Source organism: Diabrotica undecimpunctata, chromosome 4, assembly GCF_040954645.1.
Source record: "Diabrotica undecimpunctata isolate CICGRU chromosome 4, icDiaUnde3, whole genome shotgun sequence".
In the NCBI taxonomy this organism is placed as follows: Eukaryota; Metazoa; Arthropoda; class Insecta; order Coleoptera; family Chrysomelidae; genus Diabrotica; species Diabrotica undecimpunctata.
Window position 1 is genome coordinate 131,021,602 of NC_092806.1, and position 20,350 is coordinate 131,041,951.

Genomic DNA, 20,350 nt, shown 5'->3' on the forward strand with positions numbered 1-20,350 from the left:
ATGTCCGGTGTCTATGGTGTTAGTTTTTTATTGTTCTGCTCTTAGATCTGAGAAAAAGTATGTTATGTAATTTTTTCATGTTAATTTGATTTGTTCGATATCTACAATTATACCTCATTGGTCATTTTTGCTCTGCCTGTGTTGGTTGTCGATAAATACACATACTTGGGTCATGAAATCAGAATAACCAGAGACAACCAAACCTGCGAGCTAAATAGACGAATCACGTTGGGATGGGCGGCATATGGAAGGATGAGAGACATTTTTAAAACAAATACTCCAATTCACCTGAAAAGGAAGGCATTTAACCAATGCATCCTACCAGTCTTGACCTACGGAGCAGAGACCCTAACTTTAACGAAAGCTACTGCCGAAAAACTGAGGGTAACACAAAGGCGAATGGAGAGATCAATGCTGGGTCTGACCTTGAAAGATCGCGTGAGAAATGAGGAGATACGCCGACGAACTGGCGTTGACGATATTATACTGCGAATCAATAAACAAAAGTGGAGGTGGGCTGGACATGTTGCTAGAATGGAAGACGGAAGATGGACGAAGAGATTATTGGAGTGGAGACCAAGAGCCGACAAGCGAAGTCGAGGCAGACCACCCACCCGATGGACCGACGACCTAAGGAGAATAGAAACAAACTGGATTGCAGCAGCTAGAGATAGAGAGAACTGGAGACGTTTGGAGGAGGCCTATATCCAACAATGGATGTGAAAACGGGGCTGGATGATGATGATGATGATGTGTTGGTTGTGGGGTGGGGTGGAGCGCTATAAAAAACTAGGGTTCAGCTATCCCGGCTGATAGAACCCTCCTGTAAGGGAACCAATGTCTAGGTTACAGATGAAGACCACATCGGCAATGAAGGTGGATGAGAAGAACATTCGAAACGGCGAATTCGGCGGAGGTGGCAGCCCGGGTCTGCAACATTTAAAGCATATACCTAGCAGACAAGGCAGTAAATATTATTTAAGAAACGACACGCCTGAACATAGATATTTTAGGATACAGTGAAATTCAATGGCCAAATTCTGGAGTAATTATAGATGAACACCATATCTATTATTCGGGAGATGATACAACAAGAATCATAAATGGTGTAGCGTTAATAGTAAAAAGGGAAATAGCTAAAGCAGTGAGAGGATTTACGCCCATATCAGACAGAGTTTCGTTATTGAAGATTAATTGCAGTCTCTCTAATATAAACATTATTCAGGTCTCCGCACTGACATCTGAATTTACTGAAGAAAAAATAGAACATTTCTATCAGACTCTAGAAGAAAAAAAAAACATAAAGTATTTATTGTTATGAGCGATTTTAACACCAAAAGAGGGTAAGGTATAGTCCAGAATGTTGTGGGGACATATTGGCACAAGAAACGAAAGAGGAGAAAAGCTAATCCAATTCTTCCAAGAGACGGATACGTCCGGAAAGCACCCGGTGATACCCCGGAAAATTATACGAAACCAAATTGATTGTATACACATAAACAAAAGATTTCGAAATTCTATCACCTCAGTAAAAACATATCTAGGCGCAGATGTCGTCTCATATCATAATCTATTAGTTGTATGTAAATATCAAAATACGACTCAAAAAAATTCATAAAAAAATGAGGCACAAAATAGATCTCAAACTACTGAAAGAGAAAAATATCCAGGAAAAGTAAACACAGAGTTTAATAAGAATTTTAAAGCAAAAGAAGAAAAGAAGCAGGGATGGGTGACAGATAAAATGTTGCAGATGATGGAAGAACGAAGGAAATTAAAAGATAGAAACATCAACGAATACAAGAAGTTGAATAAGAATATACTACGGGAAATAAAAAAAGACAAAATAAGCATGGTCGACAGAGAAATGTACGGAAATTAAAAAGCTACAACGCAAATATAACAATTTCCATATACACAAAAAGATTAAAGAGGTACAGAATACCAGAAAACAACGTAATGCAGGCATAGTTGTAGACATTTGAAGGCCATATTTTGACTACAATTGAAGTTAAATTAAGAAGATGGAAAGAATACATGCAATAATTATTCGAAGATACAGCAAGAAGACTAACTGACATAAACAATTCCTACGGCCCAGAAATAACAAGCGAAGAAGTAACTATGGCCATTAAGCGAATCAAAGATGGGAAATCACCAGAACCTGAGAAGTGCATAGTGAAATTTTAAAGCTATTAGGGGCACATCAAATCACAGCTCTTACGAAGCTATTTAACATTACCTATAAGACTGGTCACTTACCAAAAGACTGGCTACTATCAATATTCATTTCACTTCCCAAAAAAGCCAACGCTATTCACTCGCGCATATACACCAAATTAGAAGAACAAATTACAAGAAGTGAAGTTCAATTTGGATTCAGAGCAGGACTCAGAACCAGGGAAGCCCTTTTCAGTTTGCAAGTTCTAATATAGAGAGCCAGGGATGCCAACTGCGATGTGTATGCTTGTTTTATCGATTTCTAGAAGGCATTTGACAAAGTACCACATGGAAAACTGATCGATATCTTACAATCATCAGGACCCGATGGTAAGAATATAAGAGTAATCTCAAACTTATGTCTCCAGCAAGAAGCAACAGTGCGATTCGAAAATGAACTGTCCGAGATCTTCACAGTCAGAAAAGGAGTGCGACAGGGTTGCATACTATCACCAGCATTATTTAACATATGCCCTGAAAACATCTTTAGAGAAGCCTTGAACGAATCAAAAGATGGTATTACTGTAAATGGTCCTGTAAATATTAACCCTCGAGCGGGCGCGCCCGTGTATTTTGTACACGTCCAATAGAAAAAGTCATCTAAAAATAGAAGTGTCGTCAATCTGGCGATATCGTCGCGTCTATTCGTCCAGTAGAGATCTGTCGTTCGAATAGCTGAGTAATATTTTTTGTTGCAGCTGAGTTTTGTGAGAATTCTTAGAAATACGAGAGTGTGACGGTTTTGTGTACATAATACACGGCGCGCCTTCTAGTGTAAGTATTTTATCCATTAATTATTTTACTTTATAAAAATTTGTAATTCGAAATTAAAGTAAAATTAACTTTAGTTTTACTTTATTTTAGGTTGAACAGGATATTGTAACATAATTGAGAAGGAATATAACGGCTACGCTGAGAGAATATCATGTAATAATTTAGTTGCATTGTTATATTATTTGTGTGTTACTTTTTTTTATTTTTGCAGGGCTAGAAAGAAGTTTTTAACTGGGGCTGAGTTATATAAAATTCTTAATGAATACCCAGAAACAGAAACTAGTGAAATAGAATATTCCGATGAATCTGAGACAGATGAAGAAATAATACACCATGATGACCACAATTCTGAATCTGAACAAGAACAGAATGACCACGACAGAGCCAGTAACTTCGAGGATAATACTGCAGTAAGTACGACTGCTTTCGAATATTTTCAAGGTAAAGATAAAAAACTGCATGGCGTAAGACTCCGCTGTCGTCGCAATCAAAAATTAAAAAGAAAAATATTATCAAAATACTTCCAGGACCAAAGGCAGTGGCTTCAAAAGTGACCTCAGAACTTTCAGCTTTTGAAAAAATTATAGATTCTGATATATTAGAGAACATCGTACAATTTACTAATTTGTACATTGATAGTAAAAAAGAATCTGTTCAATATAAAAGAGAACGAGATATGAAACATACTTCAAAAAGTGAAATAATGGCGTTACTGGGAGTGCTTTACCTCCTAGGCACTAAAAAGGCTAACCATACTAACGCACTTGAACTTTGGACATCTGATGGAACAATTATAGAAATTCTTAGAGCTGTAATGAGTTACAAAAGATTTTTATTTTTGTTACGTTCAATGCGCTTTGATGACAAAACCACAAGACATGAACAAAAAATATATGACAAACTTGCACCAATTAGAAAAATATTGGACGCATTTGTTAGTAACTGTAAAAATTCCTGGTGAATTTGTTACAATAGACGAAAAACTAGAGGGATTCAGAGGACGTTGTAGTTTCATCCAGTATTTACCAAATAAACCAGCAAAATACGGTATCAAGCTGTTCATTTTGGACGATGCACAAACTTACTTTGTTGGAAATTTAGAGGTTTATTGTGGACGGCAACCTGAGGGGCCTTATGCTGTATCAAACTCTCCCAGTAATATTGTAGATAGGCTTATTGATTATATAAAAGGTTCAAATCGCAATTTGACAACCGATAATTGGTATACCAGTTATCCTTTAGCTATTTCCTTTTGGAAAATAAAATAACTACAATTGGCACTTTGAGAAAAAACAAAAGGGAAATACCTATTGAATTTTTACCCCAAAAACAAAAAGAAGTGGGAACGTCACTCTTTGGATTCCAGAAAAATGTCACTTTGGTTTTATTTGTTCCAAAAAAAAAGTAAGTCGGTTATACTTTTATCCACGATGCATGACACTGCCACCGTAGACGTCGAAACTAAAAAACCAGAAATTATTCTAGATTATAATGCCACAAAAGGCGGTGTGGATACTATTGACCAAATGTGTGCATCACATTCTGTAAAAAGAATAACCAGAAGATGGCCACAAATTATATTTTTTTCTCTAATGGATATGGCAGGTATCAACGCGCAGGTGTTGTTTTGTGCCAATAAAACAAATCCCAAAATATGTCACCGAATTTTTCTAAAGAATTTAAGCTTGAGTTTAATGAAAGTACATCTGTCAGAAAGAGCGACAATGCGATATCTTCCTCAGGATATTCAAGGTTTTGTAATGAAATATAAATCATGTGAAGAACCTACTAGAACCGAAGTGCAAAGCTCTAGAAAACGTGGACGTTGTGCAATATGTCCAGGCTCAAAAAATTCCAGCACAACAGTTACCCGTAGTACACTTCACTCGTAATCGAGTGAAGTTACCCGTAGGTACATGTTTTATGTTTATTATTTTATGTAACAATAAACTATTTTTGTAAATCGTGGTTGTCATTTTGTTAAAACGCACTAAATTTGGTAAAATCAACTAAAATGTGTTTTGTGTACAAAATACACAGCGCGCCCGGTTATGAAACGGTAGTCGGCGCGCCTGCTGTAGGGTTAAGATTCCCTGCATCTTTAGGTATAAATATACGTATAAGAATTCTTGGATGTTACATCTTTAGTGTCCTCTTCTACGGAGTAGAAAGCTGGAGTATTACAGAAAAAGCCAATAAACAAGTCGAAGCATTTGTAATGTTGTGCTACCGACGTATGTTAAAGGTCGCATATATTAACCACACCACTAAAATAACTATTCCCTAGAGGCTAAGAAACAAAAAAATTATTAACAGCAAAATAACAGAAAATAGGCTTACTTTGGCCACATCATGCGTAATAATAAATACCGACTTCTACAGTTAATTCTAAAAGGTAATATTGAGGACAAGAGATGCCCTGGACGTAGATGTATATCCTGGCTGTCCAGTTTTGGAAAATGTAATGGTCTAACGTCGACTGATTTATTTCGAGCTGCTGTGAATAGAATAAGATGGATCAATGTGGTCTCCAACATCACTAGAAGATTAGCACTTTTAGAAAAAGGTCATTTTTGATTTTTTTATTGATTTCTTCTGGAATTTTCCTGTTATTTTCTTGACCTTCTTATAAACACCAAATATATTGTGTTTGGTTTGTCATATTTCGATGTTTCTGCATTTATCTTTGTCTTTGCGTTTATCTTTATATTTTTTACTAATGTTAAATTTCATCAAAATAAATACTCAAATAAAGTTTACACATAGTTTATATTTTGCAAGCAATTGGTACATTTTTATAACATAATTACAATATATATAAAATATTACAAAACATTTTAAAGGTACATTAAAAATTATGCGTAGCAAAATAGCAATTTTGCATAATCCTAATCACATATAAAAATACTTAAAACAATTCGTTTATTAAATAGGTAGGAGGGTATCAACACGAACGTGTTACAATGCGCATTTGAAAATGTTATGTACAATCTACATTTTTTATTTAGTTCTTTATCTAGGAAGACTGTATAATGAAATCCTCCTACTATTTCATGCTTGAGAGCTAGCTGTTATCTGGAGAAGGTAGGTATTCTATAACAATCATGCAGTGACAGTGGCATTAACCGTCAATACATACTTATTTTGCTTTCAATATTTTCTATACAGATTTTTGTAAGACCTATATACAGAAAGTGTGGGTATTGCCTCATATAATTAAATTCCAATTTTCCGTTCATGTTCTGGAAAATTTCATTTCTAAAGAACGTATATTTGTACGCCAAGAGACAACTTCCATAAAATATTAGGGAGCAAATATCAACAGCCAGTGTAACCCAAATAAAGAAATTCTACCAAGAGTCGAACAAGAGAGGAAAACACTCATGAACATGCAAACATTTTTTACAAGATCAGACTTTGCCTAGAGCTCAGAATCCGAATGATCAGATGTTACGTTTTCACTGTCTTGCTGTATGGCTGTGACAATGGACTCTGAAACAAAAAAAAAAATCGATGCCTTTGAGATGTATATATACAGACGGATATCTGAGATGGATGCTGAGAATTCCATGGGTACACAAAATTACCAAAGATGAGGTACTTCGGCCCCATGAGTATAAAAAAGAAAAATACAATACTTGCGTCATGTGTTAAGAGGTAAAAGATATGAATTACTCCGAACCATATTGGAAGGTAAAGTACAGGGTAGGTACAAGATTGGTAGAAAGACGCCAGAGTTCGTGGCTGAAGGACCTGAGGAGATAGTTTGACCGCTTATCCGCAGAAATCTTTCGGGCAGCAGTTAGCTACAATTGCCATTTGGATCGCTAATTTCGAAAGGAGACAGCACAATAATAAGAAGAATTAACTGTAATACAATAATAGGTATGTTTCGCAACGACAACTGCTGGAAACTTTTAAAATAGATCTGTTTCTATTATTAGTTGTTCTATTTGATGTCTGACCTACCAAATCTCACATAATCGCTAGCTTTCGTTAATTTTACATTCAAATTTTTTCTATAAAGCTAAAGCTGCTAGTATGAATCAGACTTATTCGTAGCACCGACCAGAAACCAGTAATACTTAATTCGTAGGTATCACCAACGGTTTATCAACCATTCATATACCTTGTTGAAACATACAACTCTTCTTTTTTTATATCATATAAGGCATTGATTAATACATTTAGCTATTTAGCCTAGATCAATAAAATTTAACGCTTATAGCTGATACAAAAGTTTTCAGTTTTGTAATTCGTCTTTGGTGGTGATATAAGCATATTTAATATTTTTTCTTCCAGCTCCTTATTTGTTACTTTGCTGATCGAAATTGTTCATAAATTCCATTTTATTTAAAAACTAAGTTACTTAATGAAAAATCAAGATACAATGCACAAAAGAATTATGTAATAACTTTTTGATCTACCCAATCAATAGCTTTTTATTATTGTTATTATTGAACAATGTAAGAGTAAGGAACATAACTAAAATCCTCTAACCGATTCTAATGTTTGAGCTATTGAATAAAATATAAAATTAAGCTTTAAGATAAAAGCCCTTATAAATGAGCTTGGCTTTATACTATTAATCAGAATCTTTTTAGAGTCTCTTTCGAGAACCGTGAGACCTTGTCGTGGTAGGGAGGAGACGTCTTTCATGATTGATCGTAGTCGATAATTCTGTGAGGTGAGCATGACCAAGTGACCCACCTTCTTATATGACATGACATTCTAGTTTTATTAGAATTCTCCTGGCAGTCGGGCCTCTACTGGGAGTAATAATCCACTCTCTAGCTTCTCTCCGGATAAGAATGGACAAATAGGAACAAGTAAACAAAGCAGACTCAGTCATCAGGAAACTTTGGAACTGGATTTCGTTACAGGTTATACTTCCGAAGATAAAGAGAAACTATTAAAAATCAGTATGGACCGAAAAATTTGCAGCGAGCGAAGATGATTAGCGCAGCGAGGGAACTGTTATCTGTTAAAGCAAGTCCTCCACTCAGAGCTCGAGGTCTTTCTTTAACTGGACATCAAGCGCAGAGGTGTAGGCTATATACAAAAGATGTTGTCGCAGTGTGGAAAGGTCTACAAGGCGAAACGATCCCTTTAACTACAATCTACAATGTTAAGTGCTACATGAAATGTTTCTGTTGAAATTTTAGATCTTTTAGATGAGAAATACTGCAGGATTTATGAAGGGAATATGGTATTTTATATCTTGCTTGTATATGGTATATGGCTTTTGTTCGCTGAATATGGTATATATATATATATATATATATATATATATATATATATATATATATATATATATATATATTTATCGTTTTTTCTCCATATTACTAGAGTTTATTCTAAATAAATTTTGAATATTGTTATGCTTTAATGCTGCTCTAATATTTATTGCCTGCATACTTTCCAAGAAGACATCATGATGTTGGCTCTACCGAGATTGATTATAAAGTATTTATAGAGAAGTTATAAAATGACAGGTAGAGCATGCTGTAAACGATTAAATATGATACAGTGAATGTAATGTATGCCGTCGATATCTCTGTTCAAAAACTGATTTTTTTATGTTCAGATTCAATTAGTTTTGAATTAAATACGGCAATCCTGTTATTATCGTAGTCCTTTAATATAAAATCAGTAAAGATGCATCAATCTTGTATACTTAGGTACACTTCGAGTTTCTTGAAGGAACGACTGCAGCACGTCTTATGAATACCGATCCGACGGACATGATAATTTTTTTTTATTCAATACAAACTCTACCCACTGCGCTAGGCAGGCGGTCTATTTAGGTATGTACTATGCAAGTAAAGGCAGTTTAGACTTGGTTGATACCGTAGGTGACATCCTACCAATATTCAGACTGTTTGATATAGACATTGACACTATTGTGATATTAAGGTTTTTATAAAAAATATATAAGCTGTGTTCATAAACATCAAGTAAAATTACATGTAGACATATACGTTTTTTTGTATTGTTTATGCTGCCTAGCTTTCTTCTATCAATTATATAAATATCTTAGGTACATATAGATCTGTGCATTTCTTTTCTTTAAAAGCTGTTATGTAAATATAGCAATAACTTTCTCTATTGGATATGCTGGATAGCAGTTTGTTAATATTAATAAGACCGCAATAAAGCTGGAAGTTGCCATTTATACAAATTAAACTTGGATTATAAAATTAGTGCTATATCCCCATAAGTAATTAATATTATATGAAAACTATTTATAAACATTTCTGGATTTTTTCTTACATCTTAACAGTACTAGATATATCCATTTTAGGGGCATCATCGATTGATTACCTGATTCACAAAGGCCATTTTGCTTGCAACATGTTTTGTTTAATCGGGAAACAAATTGTAAGCTGTGTAAAAAATAAATAATGTAGCGTTTACTAACACAAACATCTTATAAAATTAACAACAAATATAACATCTTGGACCTATTTTTAATTGACCATAACACATCTCTCACTTGATTTTCTCTGAAGAATATCTAAAACAGAAAACAAAATTTAAGTAAGGGTTCCAACAGATATTACAATGGTGTGAGTGAAAAATGTCACATATAACCCAAGCTGTGAGTGAAAAAGGTCAATTTTTGGACTTACAGCTTTTACTATGCTTTTAAGAAATGTTTATAACGTTTAAAAAACACGCTTTTTTCATGCAAAATGAATAATAAAGTTGACCTGCAAAGGAACGACGTGTTTATAGTTGTGTTAGAAATCTCTCTTTGGTCGATATGACGTGCAAGAAAATTGAATTTAGTACTTCAAATCGGCGGAACGCAGAAACATTTGTAATATCTCGGTGAAAAATGAACCAATTTAGATATTTTTTTTAATCTGGGGTAGCTCAAAAAATATATATTTTTTAATTTTTTACTATTATCATTATTTGGCTCACCCATTGCACCCATTATTAAATTTTATGTTTTCATCATCATCAGTGGCATTACAGCTCGTTATGAGCCAAAGCCTTCTTCAGAACAATCTTCCATTCGCCCCTGTCTCTGGCAACTCTTCTCCATGCTTTAACTCCGATGGATTTTAGATCATCCTCTATGTTATCTTGATACCTAAGTTTTGGTCTTCCTCTGGCTCGTCTTCCCACTGGTCCTCTTCGGTCGAAAATTTTTCTGATCGTTGCATCTTCATCTCGCCTAATTACATGTCCTATCCATCAAAGGCGTGCTAATTTAATACATTTTACAACGTCAGGTTCCCCAAAACTTCTATACAACTCAAAGTTGTAGCGCCTACGGCACAAACCCTGTTCTTGGATTCCTTCATATATTTTCCTTAGAATTTTTCTCTCGAAACGTTTAAGCAATTCTTGGTCGTTCTGTGTAAGTGACCACGTTTCAGACCCGAATGTTAACACTGGCCTTATTAGTGTTTTATATATGGTAACTTTAATTTTTCTGGGTCATATTGGGGTCATATGTTTCCTCAAGCCATAATAGCACTTATTGGCAAGCACTATTCTTCTTTTAATTTCTTCGCTGACATTGTTGTCTTTAGTCAGCAGCGAGCCCAGGTAGACGAAGGTGTCCACACCTTCCAGTTCCAGATCATCAATTAATAGTCTAGGTATCTGGTTGCCTGATCTAGTACAGTACATATACTTGGTTTTCTGTGCGTTTATTTTTAATCCCATTCTAAGTGCAGACGCCCTTAGTGATCGAAATGCTTCGATCAGAGATTCTGTTTTATGTTTTATCTCACAAAAATTTACATGTCTTTTAATAATTATGACATTTTCCATAATAAGTCTTGATAAGTTCTTGATGTGAATTCCTCCTTGATAATAAATATTTAACAGAAAAATGTATATTTTTATACATTATGGATAGGTACATACACAGGGGCATTTTTTAAACAAAATTCATTTATTATTTTATAACTTATTAAAATTGTTGTATTTTACTTTTAATATTGTTCTGAATCTATTTTCTTGTGTCATTTCAATGCCATTGACTATTTTTGTTGGGAATAAGCGACAATTTTACTATAATGTTCTGCCGTTCAAAATCGCCGGACGCTTTAAGCGTTGTTTCTGAGAGAACGGTTTAATTTACAGAAAACGTGGTAATAAACATTTTTGTTCAAAATTATCTTAGGTATATTTTTTATTTGAAACATTTTTTTCTACGACGTACAAATTGTTCGTAAATCCGTGTTTTATGTTTTCCCCCTACGAGGGAGGTTTTAGGGGGAAGCCCGGGGGTAGGAGTGACAAACTTTTTTGCATCTTTTTGGGGTCCTAAAATTAACATTATCAGCAAAATTCAGTTTGTTAACCTAACCTGTTAATTATTGTTGTAAAATAAATGAGCGAAAACGCGGTTATATAAAACGAAAAAAACTAATAGGGTGATGTGAGTAGGAATTTTCATCAAAGGTACTTTGATCAGTCTGATGAATTTTTTGAAGGAGATGGAAACTGAGTTATGCATCACGTAAATATGATAATGGCGATATAAAAGTTTTTGTTATATATGGTATAACCCCTTAAACCGAAAAGCTTAAGTGGTTAAAGATGAAACGAGTAAACGGTATTGTAAAAAAGCGGGCAGAAGTATATATATATATATATATATATATATATATATATATATATATATATATCATAAATAGTGTAGTGAGGACATAACTGATCCAAAGGAAAGATATGTTTAACAATAAATCGAATAATCTATAAATATCCGGTTCGAAGGATCAATATATAAATTCGAATATAATTGCGAATGCCCTATGTCCGAATTTCTCGGTCGACGATGTGAAATAATTCGAAGTCGTAGAGTAAATGATTGATTGGTAGCTTCAAAATAAATACACTCGACGTAACTTCAAACAATGACTTAACGATCTTCATTGAAGTAAATATTCTAATAGACATTATACTAAAAAGTGTTCAACCCCAATTTATAAGCTCACAAATAAAATTACAATTCATCAAAAAGGCCATTGCCTCATACCTTGTAACTTGTTCATCGAGCCGAGTGCTTACACAAATATAATTCGAACTATGAAATTATTTCGATAGAATTTAGCAGGTGATTTAATTCTACCGGAAGGTAAATATCCTCCTAATATAAGTATATATATATATATATATATATATATATATATATATATATATATATATATATATATATATATATATATATATATATATGTATATTACCATTAAATATGTAAACTATTATGTAGGTATATGGTACGTTAACATTAATGTGGGATTACAAATTAAGGCTTTAATTTGTGATTGAACAAATCGGCTTCGATATTTATCCTTGTTTTACTAATACGAGATACTTTTTATATTGTAAACATTTGTTTAATATGTATTACCTTTATTTTTTAGAGAATAATCCTTTTCCAAATATATTTTTAGCAGCATCTGCTGCATCGTCCAAATCTGCGTGCATTCTTTTATTACTTTCTTCAGCTTCTTGTTTCAAATCGTGTCGTGTATTATCTAAGAAATTAGCTGTGTCCTGCATCTTATTCTGGAATAATTTCCCCGTCTCTGCTAATTTGTTGTCTATGCTGTGACCAAATTGTTGGAGTCCACCCTGCAAAAGAATAATTTAGTTTTTATATAGACTAAATGGTTGTAAGTATTTGTTTATTGGTACAAATTAGGTTCATTACAATAGCTTAAATCGATTTTCGTAAGACCGTCGACATAGGGGTTATGCCTCGAATACATGCCAAAGTAATGTATCTTCTTTTACAATATTCGATCCTACCGAATACAAGGTGGTGTGTACCTTATACATGGAATCGTTCACATGTCCGTACTTAATTATGTAAAAAACGGACAAATTGGTACGGACAAATGGAAATTTGGTTTGCAGTAAAGTATATAGACTGCGCTCCACTAATACTGTTTATATTAGACATATTAAAAACAACCGGGTAAAGAACGACTGGGTAAGATCCAAAACAAAAGTCGAGGACATAGCAACAAAAATTGCCAAACTTAAATGGAGCTTCGCGGGCCACACTGGTAGACAAAAAGACCAACGTTGGAATACTACAATACAGCATTGGAGACCTTACGAAAGTAAATGACCAAGAGGAAGACCACAGATGAGATGGGTTGATGACATTAAAAGAATAGCCGGAACAAATTGGAAATATGTTGCTCAGGATAGAGACCGATGGAAGGAGTTGGGAGAGGCATATGCCCAAACATGGACGAAAGAAGGCTAAGAAGAAGAAGAAGAAGAAGAAAAACAACCGGAGTAAAAATAGACGATTAAAAACAAAAATACAAATGAAAAGAAAATAGATACAGATATTTAGACGAAAAAAAAATAGTAGTTAAAAAAGTTGATGCTTAGTAAATATAATTGGCGGCCAAGAAGATTACATACAAAGGAAAATAGGTAATGCGTAAAATTTTTTTAACTCACTGCGGGATGTCTGGTTTTCGAAAGTTTTTGCAATTCTAACATAAGAAGATCTTCTAGATCTTTGCTCCAATGGGAGCTTTATATATGATAATGACCAATATGTGACTCAATTCTTTTCTATTAGGATTTACGTCAGTCCAGAAATAAATATTATGCTGATTTTTAGGTAAAGTTTACTTCTTGTGTGGACAAAATATTCTTTGTAAGATTTATGTTCCGTTTTTTTGATTCCATAAGTCAATTACAAAGTCCTTAAACTTTTTTTTTGCTTATTGGCTTTGGCTTGGAACCTTTAGCCAGGTAATTACATATATGAATATTAGTATTCATTCATACAGGATTGTACAAGGAGGACACTTTTCAGGCTCAGGGATTCATCAGAGCAGATTTATTTTAACAAACAAGACATAAACCACGGTTAGGTAGGTGGGCAACATATATGGTAAACATGCAAAGAAAATGTTCATGCATACGATCAATTTTACACTCATACCTTTAATTTAATTTTTACAAGAAATATCATAATGATTTTAAAATTTTTTATATTGTCTTCACTTAATAGAATATTTACGTTTAATGGTGTACTTAAACCCTCTTTTATCAATTCTTTTAGCAGCCACATGCTTATATTGCGATGTAGTGGGCAGTTGAAAAATATGTGATTTAAATCAGCTATACTAGTTCCACACTCACAACGGTCTGTTGGGAGAACTCCTATTTTGTGTAGATGTTTCGGAAAACATCCATGATCTACTTTTAATCTTAAGACAGTTGACACTGTGTTTCTGCTTAGTGTAACATCTTTTTTAAACATTGTTTTACAAAAAACAAAAATTGTTTTACAGCTACTGTTGGTTGTAATTTGTATAAATTAGTGCCTGTGCTTTCACCAAACTGAATCCATCGTCTGTCCCATTTAAATTTAATATGTTGTTTGATATAGGCAAGTAGATTACATGTGTTGAAATCTTCTCTCACCATATGTGGGTGCTGTATGGATTTTTAGCTATAGAATCAGCAATAGTATTGCCAAAAATATCTGAGCGTCCCTTAACCCATACAAATTTAACACCATATGGATCTGATAGTTTTAGTAACTGTTGAAAAATTTCTAATATGAATAGGTATATTGCTATTGATTGTGAATTTAAAGTTTTGTAAGGAGTGTAATACTGACAGTGAATCACTGCATATGACAATTTTGTTCCACTGGTTTTCACAGCACAATTCAAGGGCTTTATATATAGCACATGCTTCAACAGAAAAGATGCTAGATTGATTATTTAAAATAAATGATTTTTTAATCTTCATTTTTGATACAAAGTTAGCACTGGTTGTACATGTTGGTGATTTTGACCCGTCTGTATATATTACAATATGGTCTGAATAGCCTCTTAAGATTTCTTTGTGAGTAGTGTAACAAAATTCGTTTTGGTATTTAATATTTTAATATTTTAATATTTTAATATTTGTAGCTAGAACACTTGTTAGATGTGGTATATCCAACGATTCCCAGATAAGATTACAAGGGGAATTTATTAACTTGAGTTCGTTGCAAGTTATAATTGCTCTTGCAAGTGGCGGAGAGTTTTTTTTTTAATGAAGTATGCGGATGTTAAATCAGCTGTATTTAATTCATTAATTATTTTTGCATTATAAGTGCCACGATAATGTTGGTTTAGTTAGGAAATAGTTGCTTGCCAGATATTCTCTGCTCAATAAGAGTGGGTTTTCAGATGCTAGAACTAGGGTGGCTTCATTTGGAGTGGTTTTCATCAATCCTAACACAATTCTTAGAGCTTTAAATTGGATTCTATCAAGTTTACGTAAATTGGTTATGCTAGCTGACCCATATACCAAACAACAGTAATAGATCTTATATAGGCTCGATAAAAATTCAATACAATGTTTTGATCTGCACCCCACGATCTCTTACACACCATTTTAAGAAAATTAATACCTTTTTCGCAGCGATAATTGTTTAATTAATATGTTGAGTCTAAAGCAATTTTCTGTCAAGTACGACACCAAGATATCTAAATTCCGAAACAATAATTGGAATATAATTGCCATGTAAGGTTACAGCGTGATCTTTAATAGGGTGTTTTCTTGAAAAAAATACTACGGCACATTTTTGGTACGAAATATTGAATCCATTTAACCAAGTCCAATTATCCAAGTTGTATTATACATAATATGTTTGAGTTCAGTAGTGCTTTCACTGTACGTTTTCTTATGTCAGTAGATGACAATATTATCAGCATATTGTAAACAAACAATATTGAGAGACCATAATTTGTGCAAATCGTATGTGTACAAATTAAAAAGAAGTACACTTAAAACAGCTCCCTATGGAATACCTTTTGATAAATCTTGGGTCTAATAATATTGTGACCTACTCTTATCGATACACTTCTGTCTTTGTATATATTTGATAGTAAATGTGCTATCGATTTTGGAATGCCAAGAAACACAAGTTTATCAATGAGTATATTTAAATCAATATTGTCATATGCACTTTTTATGTCAATAAACAATGCACCTGTTGTCATGGAATTGGAAAAACCAATTTGAACATCTGTAGTCAGACGAACTACTGCATCCATGGTTCCATAGCCTTGTTTATATCCATATTGTGTTGCTGGTAGAATATTATGCCGCCTTAACCAAATTTCCATTCTCAATTTTAGAATTCTTTCAAATGTTTTAAAAATGCATGACAATAATGTTATTGGTCTATATGATTCCGGATTATGTTTGTCTTTTCCCGGTTTTAGAATTAATATAACAAAGCAATCATTAATTGTAAGGAGGTATTCCAGTTTGCAAAATACAGTTATAAATATATAGTAGTAGTCTTTTGGTCATTACACCCATTTTTTCTAACATAATATAAGAAATCTGATCTGGACCTGGAGCTGTGTTTTTGGATATCTTGATAGCATATTCCAGTTTGGATGATGTTATTTCTTTTAATAAATAATGTTCTTCTTAATGTAAATACATTTGAGGTATATGTTTGTCAACAAATGGTGAACATAACTTCTGAAGAATATCTTCTGCAACCTCGGAAGGAGCATGTCTGATGTTTGTGTTTTTGTTGTTTAATTTGTTAGCCATCTTCCATATTTGAGTTGCTGGGCCACTAGAGTTAAGGCTGGAGCAAAATTTAATCCATGTTGTTTTGGCTTTGTGTTTAAACATTTTTTTAGTTGTAGCTTCTATCTTTTTATATTCAAGAAAATTATTCAGTGTAGATGCGGTTTTGTATTTTTTAAGAGCATTCTTCTTAAGCTGTAGCGGTGTATTACATTCACCATCTCACCAAATTGATTTTTGTCTATGTTTAGGACTGAGGGGTACGTTTTTGGGGATAGAAGCTTCGCTGCTTGTATTAATTGCTCTATTCAGATTAAATGCCATTTCATTACAGTTTTCAGAGTATACAACATTCTTTAGTTCCATTTCAAGAGTGCTCTGAAACAATTACCAGTTGGCCTTCTCTAATTTCCATTTCCTTGTTGGATAGACAACAGAAGACGGTACATCAATATTCAACTTGATGGAAATAATATAATGATCAGATCCAAGAGTTCTATCCAATGTTTGCCAATGAGCTAGTGCTCATTGGCAAAGCAAGAAGTTATTAGCGTTAAGTCTACAGCTGATTTTAAGTCCTTAAACACTAAAATCTAAAAATTAAATATAAACTGAGTCTGATTATTTTTCTTCGTTTATTAACATTTTAAATTTCCGCTGGGATTCCACTACGAGGTGTCGAACGAGTAACATCGTTTTATATTTTGTCGTGCTTACTAAAACATAGTGCAAAAACAGTGAACATAAGTGTACCTTCAACTACAAATAAATGTATGTATAATTCACTCATTACTAGTTGAGGTTTGTTTTTGTTTCAACTGATTAAAATCACAAAAGAAAAAATTTAAACAGGATTGCCTTAGAACCGGCAATCTATTTTTATTTTAAAATGAATAAAAAGCTGAAACTTTACCATAACACATAGAAGCTAAATTATAATTTCAACTAAAAACGCAATTGCTTTTGACTACATGAGCAGTGGCGTACCAAATACCAAAACAGTAAATATGTCTCAAACACAAAACCAAGTTTTATCCTATGTATCAGTAGCGAAAACAATTCCACGGCCAACTTTCCCAAGCAAACATCAAGCCATTGTGATGCATGCCGAAGAAAATCTGAAATTGTACGATTACGTTAAAGCTATAGGTGATATAATAGGCCCTAAACAAGTCTCCTTTGCATCTAGGATATCAAACAATCGCATTTGTATCTATCTTTCTAATACTAATCTTGTTGACCAGCTCATAGATTCACATCCTATAATACAGATAGGAGATGTTTCTTTAAATATCCGAAGACTTATTTCCTCTGCTAAAAGAATAATTATATCTAATGTATCTCCGTTCTTACCACATGACATAGTTGAAAATAGCATTAAAAATCTTGGACTTCGCATCGCATCTCCTATATCCTATTTAAGAGCAGGCATTCCTGGGGACGAATATTCACACGTATTAAGTTTCAGACGCCAAGTTTACGTATACCCTCCCTCCGAAGATTTTGAATTACAAACATCAGTACTTATTTCCTTTGAAGGAAATGAACACAGAATCTTCCTTTCTACAGATAAAGTACATTGTTTTATCTGTAAACAAACAGGACATATAGCCTCCAACTGTCCAAATCCTCCAACAGACAATACACTCCCAACCGAATATATACCAACAAGCCCCAACTCATCCGTAAAAATTTCATCTCCCTCTACACATAATGCCAAAGAGCCACAAATCGAAAATAAAGACTCCAACACTGAAACTCAATCCAACACTGAAACACAATCAGACCAAATCGACATAACACAAATATCTCAAAAACGAGGACACTCTGAAATAGAAACTCCTAGTGAACTAACAAGCCCTGAAATTCCTGAGAAAGAAGCTCAACCATTGTTAGATATGCTTCCTCCTCTATCAGCTTCCCCCAAAAAAGGTCTCAAAGCTAAGAAAAAAAAGCACAAACCTGATACTCCAACAGAATTAGTATTAACCGAAACCACCAAGAGAACAATCCAAGAAGCATACAAAAAGAACCCACAAACCTTTAAAATACCCATAGACAATTTCTTTTTCTTCCTTGAAAATAGTTTTGGACATTCTGATCCTTATTCGGAAGCGAAAAAGCTCACGGATGATGTAAAAAGTCTACTTTTAAACCTGCATACTATATATCCAAATCTTTCAGATAGATCCTTAAAAAACCGATTTACCCGTCTAAGTAAAAAGATCAAGAAACAACTACAACTAGAATCCTCTGAAGCCACAAGTTTATCAGACCCAATTTCATCAAGCGATCTAACTGACGATGAGTGCCTTTCCGATCGATCCCAAAGGTCGCAGCACTGAAAAATCCCCCCTTCTAATATTCTTCTCATTCAATTTAATCCAGTGGAATTGTGATGGGTTTTACCCCCATCTAGAAAATCTCCAACTGCTTGTTGCTGATACTTCACCCGATTTCATTTGTTTGCAAGAAACCAATTTCTCTAAAAACCATAATCCATACCTTAAAAATTACGTTGGCTACCACTTTATACGAACATCACACGCACGAGCTAGTGGTGGAAGCTCCATATTTATTTCTACAGATATGTTCCATCAAGAATTTCCCTTAACAACAACTCTAGAAGCCGTTGCCGTTACTGTTTGGTGTCCAAATAAAATCGTAATTTGCAACGTATATATTCCTCCCTATTATACCCTAACAGCTCTCGAAATTACAAATCTAACTAACCAACTTCCTGAACCATTTATCTTAGTTGGAGATTTTAATGCACATAGCACTATGTGGGGCTCCAGTAATACTTTCGGTAGAGGCAAAATGATTGAAAATATCATAATCAATTCCAACCTTAATTTTCTAAACACTGGAATCAGCACATACTTTCATATTCAAACAGGTACTCTCTCTTCCATTGATTTAAGCATATGTAATCCAGAATTATCTACTCATCTTACATGGAAAACACTGGAAAGTCTCTACGGCAGTAACCATTTTCCCATTTTAATTTCTAACAATGATAACTCACAAAGACAAAGCCAAATTAAGTGGAAAATTGCTCACGCTGACTGGGATCTATTTAACTTAATTGTCAAGGAACAAACAAATGAAATCTCCTTTACGAATTCTGCTGATGAAGATCTTAACATGTTGATTAATTGTATTATAACTTCTGCTGAAAAATGCATCGGTAAATACTACTTTGATCCCTCCAAAAAATATGTTCCGTGGTGGAATGAATCATGTAAACTAGCTATAAAAGATTGTAAAAAAGCATTAAACCGATATCGTAAAACTAGAAACCAAGCGGACCTAATAAATCTTAGAAAACTAAGAGCTAAATCTAAGCGAATTGTTAAAGAAAGCAAAAAGAACTCATGGAACAAATACATCAGTAGCATAACTTCCGACACACCTTCTAGTCAAATATGGACTAAAATAAAACAGATGAAAGGTAGATATACAACATACAAAATTCCAGCCATTATAGAAAATAACAATGTCATAACTGATGACCAGCAGATTGTAAACACACTTGCCAAATACTATTTAAATAAATCTAAACTTGATAACAACTGTACTGGACCAACAAACATAAAAAATAAAGGTGTTGTACGTCCAAATTCCAATGATCATCCTGTCAATCTCCCACTAACAATCGACGAATTAGTCGAAGCTGTTAACTCCCTAAAGATCAGTGCTGCAGGGCCGGATGGCATTCCATCGATATTCCTAAAAAATCTACATGAAGATACCCTAATAAAGTTACTAGAATTCTACAACAACATATGGCTAGGTAACCAATTT

General features: G+C 33.7%; 1 protein-coding gene and 1 long non-coding RNA gene across 3 annotated transcripts in view; one reads left to right on the forward strand and one right to left on the reverse strand.

Annotated features, from left to right (window-relative positions):
- Window positions 1-2,843: 2,843 nt before the first annotated feature.
- LOC140438401 (uncharacterized) lies at window positions 2,844-3,226 on the forward strand. The gene is made up of 3 exons (XR_011950522.1): window positions 2,844-2,994; window positions 3,085-3,147; window positions 3,206-3,226. It is a non-coding gene; the product is annotated as an uncharacterized lncRNA (long non-coding RNA).
- A 2,518-nt stretch (window positions 3,227-5,744) lies between these two features.
- The window catches only part of LOC140440030 (uncharacterized), an 80,951-nt gene continuing 66,345 nt past the window's right edge, over window positions 5,745-20,350 (reverse strand). For both annotated transcript variants that reach the window (XM_072530270.1, XM_072530271.1), the window contains exons 5-6: window positions 12,375-12,598; window positions 5,745-9,511 (exon numbers count right to left, since the gene is read on the reverse strand). In XM_072530270.1, the coding sequence (XP_072386371.1) occupies window positions 12,377-12,598 (222 nt within the window). In that variant the 3' untranslated portion in view covers window positions 5,745-9,511; window positions 12,375-12,376. The remainder of the gene's footprint in view (window positions 9,512-12,374; window positions 12,599-20,350) is intronic.